The 12,620-nt window shown below is 36.1% G+C and overlaps 1 protein-coding gene across 11 annotated transcripts in view; it reads right to left on the bottom strand.

Moving 5' to 3' along the window:
* Positions 1-12,620, bottom strand: part of KDM6A (lysine demethylase 6A) — a 197,577-nt gene that overhangs the window by 87,118 nt on the left and 97,839 nt on the right. For all 11 annotated transcript variants that reach the window (XR_012493466.1, XM_019717929.2, XM_019717926.2 and 8 more), the window contains one exon: positions 7,541-7,661. Coding sequence is in view for 10 of the 11 variants with exons in the window: in XM_019717929.2 (XP_019573488.2) it covers positions 7,541-7,661 (121 nt within the window). In the remaining variant the exon portion in view is untranslated. The remainder of the gene's footprint in view (positions 1-7,540; positions 7,662-12,620) is intronic.

The raw sequence follows: 12,620 nt of genomic DNA, 5'->3' as shown, positions 1-12,620 counted from the left end.
GTGGGATTACATCAAACTAAAAAGTTTTTTCACAGCAAAGGAAACCATCAATAAAACAAAAAGGGATCCTACTGAATGGGAAAAGATATTTTCAATGATATATCTGATAAGTGGTTAATATCACAAATTTATAAAAAACTCACTCAACTCAACTCCAAAAACACAAACAACCCAATTAAAAAATGGGCAGAGGACATGAAGAGACATTTTTCTAAAAAGGACATACAGATGGCAAACAGACATATGAAGAAATGCTCAACCTCACTAACCATCAGAGAAATGCAAATAAAAACCACAATGAGATACCACCTCACCCCAGTCAAAATGGCTATCATCAATAAATCAACAAACAACAAGTGCTGGCGAGGATGTGGAGAAAAGGGAAGGCTTGTGCACTGTTGGTGGGATTGCAGATTGGTGCAGCCACTCTGGAAAACAGTATGGAGGTATCGCAAAATCTGAAAATGGAACTACCTTATGATCCAGCAATTCCACTCCTAGGTGTCTATCCGGAGAAATCCAAAACTCTAATTCAAAAAACTTTATGCACTTCTATGTTTATTGCAGCACTATACACAATAGCCAAGACATGGAAACAACCGAAATGCTCATCAGAAGATGACTGGATTAAGAAACTGTGGTACATTTATACAATGGAGTATTATGCAGCCATAAAGAAGAAAGAAATCTTACCATTTGCAACAACATGGATGGACCTAGAGAACATTATGTTAAGTGAAATAAGTCAGACAGAGAAAGACAAATACCATATGATCTCACTTATATGTGGAATCTAAAGAAAAGAATAAGTGAATGAACTAATCAGAAACAGTTTTGGAGACACAGAGGAAAAACTGAGGGTTGCTAGATGGGGCGGGTGGGGATAAGGGGGAAAGTGAGGGGATTAGAAAACAGTCAGTAACCACAAGATGGCCATGGGGTTTTGAAAATTAATTTGGGGAATGTAATAAATAATGTTGTAAAGATTTTGTAGGGTATCCGATGGACACTTGTCTCGTTAGGGAGACCACCTCAGGGATGATGTAGATGCCTTATCACTGCAGTGTACACCTGAAGCTGAAGCTGAACAATAATGAACATCAACTACCAGTTTATATATGTATATGTATATGTATATACTTACAAGAAGCGGACTACAGCATTAGGAATAGAGACAGCGGAAATGTAACGGCTGTGTGTGATGTCAGAGGGATAGTGGATGGGGGGAGTGGGGTTCACACAGTGTGAGGGATATAAATGATGTCTAGGTATTACTTTGTTTTGTGCACATGAAACTAATAAAAAAATAAACCTAAAAGAAAAAGTAATGAAATAAAAATTCTGAATTAATTATATGGAGTTAATTAAGTGACTAAACCCACCTGGGAGGATATCCGAAGTAGGGAAGAAAACAACAAATATCATGTAGAAATGTCACCCTGAAATGGACTATGGTTCAGATAATATTAAACTAGTTAATAAATTAGGAATTGGTGGGGCGGCCAGATGGCTGTTGGTTAGAGTGGGAGCTCTCAACAACAAGGCTGCTGGTTCAATTCCCGCATGGGATGGTGGGCCGCGCCCCCTGAAACTAAAGATCGAAAATGGTGACTGGATTTGGAGCTGAGCTGCGCCCTCCACAACCAGACTGAAGGACAATGACTTTAAGCTGACGGGCCCTGGAGAAACACACTGTTCCCCAATACAAATTTATTTTTAAAAAAAGAATTGGTACCTCCACCACTCACTAACCACATGAAATCTCATTAGCCAATTTCATGGAAAAATAAGACCATATGATTAAAAAGTAAGCTGGGCATTAACTAAACATTTCTAAGGATGGGCAAAGTAACAAAATACAAGCATTATTTTCACAAACAATATCTACACTGACACCAAATCAGAAGAACTTTAAATATGGTAGATATGGTAGATATGGTTTATAAACTGAGAACTAAAAAAGAAGGGTTGAGAATTGTTGTTTGTCAGATACTTCCATATATATCTTGTTTAATCATTACAACAGTCTTGTGGGGTGGGTACAGTTATTCCAGTCCTAAAGACACAAAGACGATCAGAAGAGTTAGGCATGTTGCCCAAGGTCACACAATTAGTTACGTGGTAGGGTCAAATTTTAAAACTAAATTTGCTTGCTCTGAAAACTGTTTACATAGTACCAAAACAGAATGAATCTGTTTCAGAGAGACATTTTGGGAGAAATGTTATTACCAGAGATAGAAATAAAACAGGAGGCCCTGGAATGTATTTCATGTGTGGGTGAAAAGAAGGAATCTATTTGAAAATAAACTGTACTTTATTTAAATATTTTACCATCTAAAACATAATGTATAGGCAATATCACCCTCTTCGGGCAGAGGGAAAGGAAATGAGGTAGAGAAAACCTAATCTGTAATGTACAGATTGTTCATACTACCTCCACACCAAAATACTCTTTACCAACCCTTTACTCCTCCGTTAGATAGGAGCAGTGTATTTAAGGAATTGAGCCCTGCTCAGAAACTGGGCATAACTGGTCTAAGAGTAACCACATCTTTGATAAGAAATTGAGAATGGCCACGTGGCCTATTTCTAGCCAATAAGATACAAAGTGAGGTATTCCTGAAAAGATCAAAGGAAGTCAGGATCTTTCTCTACGAAATGATTACCAGATATTTATTGAGCACCTATTACTGTTTCCCTGAAAATAACACCTAACCGGAAAAAAAGCCCTAGCATGATTTTTCAGGATGACATCCCCTGAACATAAGCCCTAATGCGTCTTTTGGAGCAAAATTTAATATAAAACCCGGTCTTATTTTCAGGAAAACACAGTAAAAGCCAGTACTATACTAAGCATCTATGCCGCTACTCTACAATATCTTTCCATATGAGACATGAAAAAGGAATAACCTCACTTTCATTGTACCAAGCAACAGACTTAAAAATAAGCCAACACAGAACAGAGAAGAAAATGAATACTTGATGAAACCTTGGATCAGTTCAATCAACCAGTCCTGAAGACTGGACTTTACATTACAGGAGCTACTCTTTTTGTTGTTACCTTAACCAGCTAGAGTTGAAGTTTCTGAGTTTGCAGGCCAAAGCATCGAATACCAGTATTTTCTGCTAGAAAAAGAGTTTCATATAGTGGAAAAGTCATCAGAAGTTCCATATATATCTACATGAAGATAAAGTAGTAGCCATAGTCAGTCTTTAGGAAAATTAGAAGCCCGGTAAAGGGAAAGGGGCATATCATTCCTTCTGATTCCTCCTACTTCACGTACACTAAATGCTCAGCACTTATAGTAATATATGGAAATACCATCTCCTCCTCAACTAAAAATGTTGATGCCTAAAATTCTCCTGTAAATATAAACAAGGAATACTGGAGAAAGGAGCCTTAAAAAGCCAATACCAAGATGAGACAAAAATCATGGGCAGCCAGATGGCTCAGTTGGTTAGAGTGCGAGCTCTGAACAACAGGGTTGCCGGTTCGATTCCCGCATGGGATGGTGGGCTGCGACCCCTGCAACTGAGATTGAAAACAGCGACTGGACTTGGAGCTGAGCTACACCCTCCACAACTAAATTGAAGGACAATGACTTGGAGCTAATGGGCCCTGGAAAAAACAGACTGTTCCCCAATACTCCCCAATAAAAACTTTTTAAAAAAGATGAGATAAAAATCAAATGAGGGCCGGCCCAGTGGCTCTGGCGGTTAGACCTCCATGCTCCTAACTCCGAAGGCTACCGGTTTGATTCCCACATGGGCCAGTGGGCTCTCAACCACAAGGTTGCCAGTTCAACTCCTGGAGTCCCACAAGGGATGGTGGGCTCCGCCCCCTGCAACTAAGATTGAACATGGCACCTTGAGCTGAGCTGCCTCCCGGATGGCTCAGTTGGTTGGAGCACGGGCTCTCAACCACAAGGTTGCCAATTCAATTCCTCGACTCCCACAAGGGATGGTGGACAGCGCCCCCTGCAACTAAAATTGAACATGGCAACTTGAGCTGAGCTGCCGCTGAGCTCCCAGATGGCTCAGATGGAACCTCAACCACAAGGTTGCCGGTTCGACTCCCGCAAGGGATGGTGGGCTGTGCCCCCTGCAACTAGCAACGTCAACTGGACCTGGAGCTGAACTGTGCCCTCCACAACTAAGACTGAAAGAACAACAACTTGAAGCTGAACAGCACCCTCCACAACTGAGATTGAAAGGACAACAACTTGACTTGGAAAAAAGGCCTGGAAGTACACACTGTTCCCCAATAAAGTCCTGTTCCCCTTCCCCAATAAAATCTTAAAAAAAAAAAAACAAAAAAAAAAACAAATGAAACCTTTTCATTACCGGGAAGACAAGTATCAAGGACTCCTAAAATTATTTTCTATGTTCATACAAATGGAATAAACATCAGAATGATATAAAATGTTTTACATAGATGGAAAAAAGGACCAAAACAAGAAGACTGCACTTACTTGAGGTATTTTTGCTAAAATCACTATGACTTGAAGGTTTGGTTAGTCTTCAACTATGCCTGAACAAATCAGTTATATACAGGAAGGTTTCTGTTCAACATGAATAAGCAGGAATACTTTCAGTTAGCCGTGGAACACTGTCCAACACTTCCTCCTGATTAAAGGGGATTTTAAATAATGACACCTTCATGGAAACAGCTTTGCATGCATAGAATTAAGATACCACTGTACCAATATTCAGAGATATCAACATTCCATAATTAAGGACATACCTGATTACTTTTTTCCACTCAAATACAAGGTCAGACAATTCAGTTTGCGAACTCATCCTAAAAAAAAAGTGCTACCGTGTTTCCCCAAAAATAAGACCTAGCTAGACCATCAGCTCTAATGCGTCTTTTGGAGCAAAAATTAATATAAGACCCAGTCTTATTTTAATATAAGACCAAGTCTGATATAAGACCAGGTATAATATAACATCATAAATATAATACTATAATATAATATAATATAATATAATATAATATAATATAATATAATATAATATAATGTAATGTAATGTAATATAATATAATATAATATATAATATAGTATAATTTTTGCTCCAAAAGATGCACTAGAGCTGATGGTCCGGCTAAGTCTTATTTTCGGGGAAACACAGTACATACCTCATTGCTGAATATCACTATGGTCACTTTCGAAGTACTCCCCTTGGGCAGCTATGCAACGATGTCAGCACCTAGTCTACCCTTCAAAGCAATTTTGGAAATCTTTTCCTGGAATGGCCATCAGAGCTGCCATCGTATTACCCCTGATGTCCTGAAGGTCATCAAAATGTCTTCCTTTCAATATTTCCTTTATCTTCGGATAAAGAAAGAAGTCATTGGGGGCCAGATCAGCTGACTAGGGAGGGTGTTCCAATCCAGTTATTTGTTTACTGGCTAAAAACTCCCTCACCGACAGTGCCGTGTGACCTGGTACATTGGTGTGATGCCAAGAGCCATGAATTGTTGGCGAAAAGTTCAGGTCATTTAACTTTCTCACGCAGCCTTTTCAACACTTCCAAATAGTAAACTTGGTTAACTGTCCAGTTGGTACAAACTCAAAATGAATAATCCCTCTGATATCAAAAAAGGTTAGCAACACTTTACAAGTTTCCGAACTTAATTGTCATACCTCGTATATTTCGTGAGCAACATTTGCCAAACTACTGCCCAAAACACTTCTTCAACACATAATAGGTATGTTGTAACAATATTGTAAAATACTCAAGTAAGTTTATTTTGTATTATAAGGCATTTTTGAGTCTTTGTTAGCTAACATACACTGCGAATGTCCAAGGAAGTTAAAATATGCAAGGGGACATAGTTGAACTTATTTTCCATTTCTAATCAACTCACATTCCATAGTATATATGCTGCTCTAAGCTTAAGGAAAACTGATAACTTCCAGGCATTCCTTATTTATCCTCACGGCCTATTCCTCAAGCACTTACCTTTAACAACTGAGTGACCTAAGTACTTCACAATCTACTTGTTTTAGTGTTTGTGGTTGTATTTCTCTTTTTCTTACCATCAGCACTGTTCTCATAAACTCATGAAAGACAGAAATGTTTTTGCATAATTGTCTACTTTGAAATTCTAGAACAATTTGCCACTCTTAAATATAGTTTTAAAAAAACCTTCAGTAGTTCCTTATTAGTGGATTGCAATTACCTTATTTTGCCATGTATAATGAGCACCTTTTTGCTGAAATTTGTGAGGGAAAAATAGAATACGCATTATACATGGGTAGTACTAATTCCGTATATATAAACGTTTTTAATTCTTTTATTTATGCCAATGAGTTAAAAACGTAACTCTAAAAATCAATAAAGATCCATAATCGGTTTTGTTGAATTTACAACGAATTTTCAAGGACGAAAAGTTCTTGGCCTTCTATGATGCATAAATATCATAAACTTGTAAACTTGTTACCAGTACATAAAAATTTCTTGTATTAATACATTGTATCTGTTCTTATGTTTTATAATTATTCGTTACATAAAATTTCTTGTACTATAATATTAACAATACATGCTAAAATTCCTTTGTAATACAAAACACAAGTACCTAAATGTAAACAAATAAAACTTGAATTAAAAAATTAAAACAAAAGATTTTTTTCCCCTGAAAGTTTGGGCCAAAAATGTGGGTGCACATTTATACACGGGAGCACATTATACATGGCAAAATACAGTATAACCTACGATACAGTCATTATTTATCATTCATTATTTATCTCCTGCCTTTCAAAATCAAGATAATCTGCATGGGAACTATTTAGAACATGGCAACCATTATAAATAGCCATAAATTCACAAAAAGTTAAAACTTTTTTCCTAGAACTTGTAATCCTTTCAAAAAGCAATGCTTTTGTCATGCAGAGAAGCACTATATTCATGAAAAGCCCAGTGAGACCGAAAATGATGGCAGACAGCACAAGCTCAACGAAAAATTTGAAAAATATCAAATTTCCATAGAAAGTTAAATATTTAACCAACCATGTTTACACTCACAAATCAGCAGTATAAATGACTTTCAGAGAACACTTTTTAAAACAATTTAGCTATGACATATGCCCTGCTGGTAGAGGTAGAAAGATTTCTAGTGAGACTAATAGAAATAAATGGTCACTAATTCAGTCACAGATAGTGTCCTTAAGTAGCTGCTTCTGACTTCTATGATGGCCAATCATTTATAGTGGGGTCGATTCAGATGTCCAAAATGAGACTGAAACCTTCACCCTTTCCTGGATGACAGACCTCAATCAAAACTTTAAAAAAAAAAAAGTTTAATGGCGTAATCAGTTGCCTATATCTTAGCATAATTGACGACTTTGTATCCTGAAACCCAACCTTATGTTTCTTTCCAGTTCATAGCTGATAAACAGTTCTTACACTTAAATTTTCAAATTTCCTTTTGACGTGCCGATATAAATTCCAACATTTCTCAATGCTCTAATATTTAACACACACACACACACACACACGAAAATAAAACATTGTATCTTGGAAAAAAACAACCTACCTTTAAACTAGACTCATAGTCTGTGTTCACTTTGAACATAAGCCCAAGTCGTAAATGAATTTCCTTGGCTCGACAAAAGCTGGGATCAACATAAAGCACCTCCTGAAATGCTTTAATTGCCCTGAAAGAATATAGACATAAAATATCTTAACTTTTTAACACTTGCATGAATTTTTGCTTGGTAGCACAAACTTCTGCTTTATGCAGTATTTTTTAAAGGAAATGACAGTTTTATAAAAAACGATTTGAATGGTTTTCTTTTAAAAAGACTGGGATGGGGCACCTGTGTCTTTACATATTCAATGTATATAATCTAACATAAAAGGGGAAAGGGAAGGTCAGTTGGGTTTATTCTCAGTTATTAAAATAATATTTATAGCTTAAATTCTCAGTACAAATAACTGATTTCATTGTTTCTGGAATTTCCTAGGGGATAAAGGGGTGAGGCATATTGGACAGTTTTGTTTTTAAGAGAGGAGAGATTAATCCTGTTTCTAGTCTATTCCATAAAAATGTGTTTTTAAAAATTTATATTTTTATCTTTCATATGTAGGTTTACAACCCATTTGCACTTTATTTTTTATATGGTATGAGGTAGAGGTCAGTTTTCTTTTTTTTTTTTTTCCATACAGCTATCCAATAGTCCCTTGCATCATTTGCAGAAAAAACCACCTTCATCATAGCTCTGCAGTGCCACTTTGTCCTAAATCAAATGTCCACATTTTTTTTGAGTCTGTTTCTGGGTTCGCTATTATTCGTCATTTTCCATTGGTCGATCAGTCTATCTTTGCCCCAAATTCACATTTTATCTTTTGCAAAAGGTCTCGATTACCTGTATAACAACTAAGAGGGTGAGGAAGGGACACTTGTCACTGACTATATTTTTATATCACTTAACATCTGAGTGTATTACTCAAAACCAAATTGCTAAAGTTATGGAAAGAAAAAATGTCAACTGTGAATTTGGAAAATTATAATACCAGATATAATAGTATGTTAGACATCATTTTAAATCTCTCTACATGATTTAAGGCTTATCCTAAGTACAAGCTAATATATTATTTGCAAAGCTTTTTATCAACTATTCTCTGCCTCTACTTATCTCAAAGGTGACTATTTAGAATTTCAGACGATTCCAAAACAAACGGCAGTCTTTTATACAAAAATTTCAAAATATCATACCACAAAGTAGAGCAAAACAATATACCCTATGTCATTAAGTAACTTCATTTTGATTCATGCATTATCGATTTCCAAAAAAAAACTGTGGTTATATACATGTTTATTATAAAATTAAGAGTTCTAAAAGGTAATGTATATTGTGAGGGATAGAGGGCTATAGGTCTGGCATCAATACCTTTACACCTGGTTAAATACTTTCTTTCTGAAGCAGAACTTGGCATCTATGTGTTAGATAGTTTCTTCTTCTTTTATTTTAAATTAGTTTATTGGGGTGACGACTGTTAGTAAAGTTACATAGATTTCAGGTGTACAATTCTGTAATACATCATCTGTATCTTACATCATGTGTTCACCACCCAGAGTCAGTAGATGGCTTCTTAAATGGGGTTATGTATTTTACATATTTATTTTTTAATTTTCTTTATTAGTTTCAGGTGTACAAAACAACATACTGATTAGACATTTACACCTCTCACAAAGTGATAACCCCAACAAGTCCACTACCCATCTGATATTTTACATAGATGTTACAATACCATTGACCATACTCCCTATGCTGTATTTTATATTCTATGACTATATACATATTGTGTGTGTGTGTGTGTGTGCGCGCGCGCGCTACAGTTTGTATCTATTTTATTATCTGATTTGTATAGGCAGGAAAGGGGAGTCAAAGGCCTGACAGGAAAGAATTGGTGTAAACTACCCTTGTCATTCAATGGCAGCTTCCGATTTCTCTAAACGCGACTTCAAGATACTCATCTACAAACTGCTAAGAGGTTCTCTTTGTACTTTTCTCAAACTTTTCTAAATAGGAGGAGGCGCAGCTTCAGCCTCTATGTACTCTTGGTCATGTCTAGTGTTACCACTTTCTAATACAAGAGGCAATTGTGTGGGGAGCAGGGTGAGGGAGTAGGGGCAGAGGTAGAGGAAGATACAACACACTCGTTTGGGGATAAGCATAAGAAAGGTTAGGAAGGGAACAATGGCAGCAATAAATGATGCCAATTAAAGCATCATGCAACTGGAGAAAAGCATGCAGAGGCTTTTGGAAGCTTCTGGGTGATAGCAATTTTTTTTATTTCTTGACCCAAGTGATGGTTATTAATGCTTATTTTATAAATAACATGTTAAGATGTATACTTATGTTTATGTATTTTCTACTAAATATGTTTTATTTTGTAATAAAAATTAAGGTTAATGCTTCACAAAGTCCTAATTAACCTTAGCGTATGGTATGGGTCAGAAAACTAGGGTCAGACTAAAGTAATGCCCACATGTGCCAATAAAAAATTCAGGCAGGCCTGAGTCAAAGACATCAATGGAAAAAAACAAAATGGAAATAGAAGGCAGCAAAGAAAGAAAGGAATAAAAGATAAAAGAAAAACAGTTTAAGGACGGGTGTGAGGAAGAGCAGAAGAACACAGAGCAGCAATAACAACACCTCGGGAAAAATATTTCTTACTCTGGGTCTCAGTTTCTATTTCCAGCTCTTTCCCTAAACCTACTCTTTGTAGATGTGTTTTACTGCATAGGTGCCTTTAGTATAGCAACCTTATCCACTTAGTGCACAATGTCATACAAGTGCAAAGAAATACGGGTTTAACTAGTTCTTCTATGTATGTTAACACACTGAAAATTAAAAAAAATTAACCTATAAGCAAAAAACACATGCTACAACACACTAGTCTGGGCCACATTATGTTTACTCTTTAAGGACTATCAAAAGTGCCCATGACAGGTGTGGCCAAAGTTTCCCTCCAATTCACTACCTTGCAGATTCAGTCTTCAGTATCTCATTGCTAGATTACTGAAACAGGCTCCCTAAGGACTGCTTTGCTCTGGTTCGCCTGCTTCCTCAAACATGTAGCTCCTCTGCCTACTAACTATGATACTTTAAGCCAAATATCCATTCCCAGTTATGCCCTAATATTGCTCCTCCTCAGCTGTGAACTGGCTTATCTCAGGAATTTCCTTAAGTTATTATGGCCCTCGTGGCTAGTTTCTCCTCAGGATGGTCTCTTCACCTGGAATATTTTCATTCCTCTGCTTCACCCAAAATCCACTATTCCACCTTCAAGACTCACCACCCAAACTCAACACCATCTTTTGCTTAGCGTTAACTAGCTCTTAAGTCCATTCTATAATCAAATCATTTTATTCTCTACCTATTGGTATGCTGTCTCCACTTTTTCCAAGCAGACTGTTCCTCTTTTATTTTTAATTTTCTAAATAACACAGTAAAATATTTAAGTTAAATGTTTGTGGATGCCATCAATTTTATAGTTGGAGTGTGTGTTGGGGGGGGGGGGAACCACTTCACAGTCTCTTTACTAAACAGTTCCCCTCATCTTAACAAAATATATCTAAGTTCATTGTTATTTTATTTTCTAAACTTTTACCCATCTTTCTCTCCTGTGAGTTTCTTAAGTTTTTCCCACCCCGAGGGAAAAAAAAGAAAAGAGAAGGAAAAAAGTGCATGAGTGTGCGTCTGTGTGTGCATGGGCATGCGCATTTCGGAGGGAAAGTGTGTGTGGAGAAAATAGGTAACACTCAGACTACATTCTAATTTTAGTCAACATTTTACCACATTCATATCTCACCAAAGTACATGTAGCCAGAATATGATCTCCGCAGCACATGCTAAACACAAACACCAACACATGCAAATTCTGCTGACCTCAGTATCCTGATTGACAGAGAATTTTAGAACACCAGAAATGACTACCAAAAACTATAAAATACTTTTACGATACAATGCTTGGAAAGGTTTATAGTTTTCAACTATTAAAGCATATTCTCTACTGAAACAGAAAAGGTGCATATTGCTGTACGTGAGTATCACAGGCATTTTTCCTTAAAATCTAAAAGAATGTAGTTTTTTCCTAACACCAAAATTATTTCTACAGATTTTCAGCTTACAACTTTTTGCACTTAATGTTTTGTTAACGATTTAACAATTTAAAAAAGAAATGATAGAAAGCTAAAACCGCAATAGCACTACCTATGAAAAACACATATGTGCTAAATTATATTTTAAAACAATGGTCATTTTTAATACTATTTCAAAAAAGTTATTTTAAAAAGCCTCCTTTAGAACTCTACTAAACTATACTAAAAATAATTATTAATATATTAGCTAAATGTCCCTAGCACAGTACATTTGGAAAGAGACATAATAAGTTCTCTTAGGCTAATAAAAGCTGAGTCTAGAGATTTCCCTCAGGGCTATCCGAATGAATAAATGAACTAAATTCCACAAAATTTCATACCAATAAAAGAGAGAATATCCCAGCTCTAAGTCAGTAATAACACATACATACACAACAGATATACTTCCATAGATATAGATATAATGTATATACAGAGGGTGCCAAAAAATGTATACACATTTTAAGAGAGGAAAAAACTGTATTAAAATTGTAATAATATATACCGATAACAAAAGATAAATACAAGTCATGTGTATATATATTTCTTTAGCACCCCTGCTATATATATGGATATTTAGAGATTCACTTTTAAGTGACACAAATATAAAGATTTGATGAAGTAATCAAAAAGACAGGTAAGTTTTTTTAAAGGTGGAGAGGGAAGCAAAAGGCAGGCCAAATAAATGGTACAAACAAAGTTATATAGGTAAAAACTGTTCAAGATGTTTTCAAGGAAATGTTAATACAGTGTGACTGACACAAAGAATGTATTTAGGGGAGCAGTTAAGGCTAAAAGGATCATTTGAGGTTGAACCAGAGAGGATCTTAAACGTGAGGCTAAGTTAGAAATATCATACACTGGGTTATTCACACTGACATTTGCTAATGTATTACCTCTTGGCTCTTTTGCCCTCCTCTAGCCAGTCTTCATTTCATCACTCTAGACAGGATACTTTTTTCCCTTC

Source organism: Rhinolophus sinicus, chromosome X, assembly GCF_036562045.2.
Source record: "Rhinolophus sinicus isolate RSC01 chromosome X, ASM3656204v1, whole genome shotgun sequence".
In the NCBI taxonomy this organism is placed as follows: domain Eukaryota; kingdom Metazoa; phylum Chordata; class Mammalia; order Chiroptera; family Rhinolophidae; genus Rhinolophus; species Rhinolophus sinicus.
Note: the sequence above shows the minus strand (reverse complement) of the source record. Positions and strands in the feature narration are given on the sequence as shown.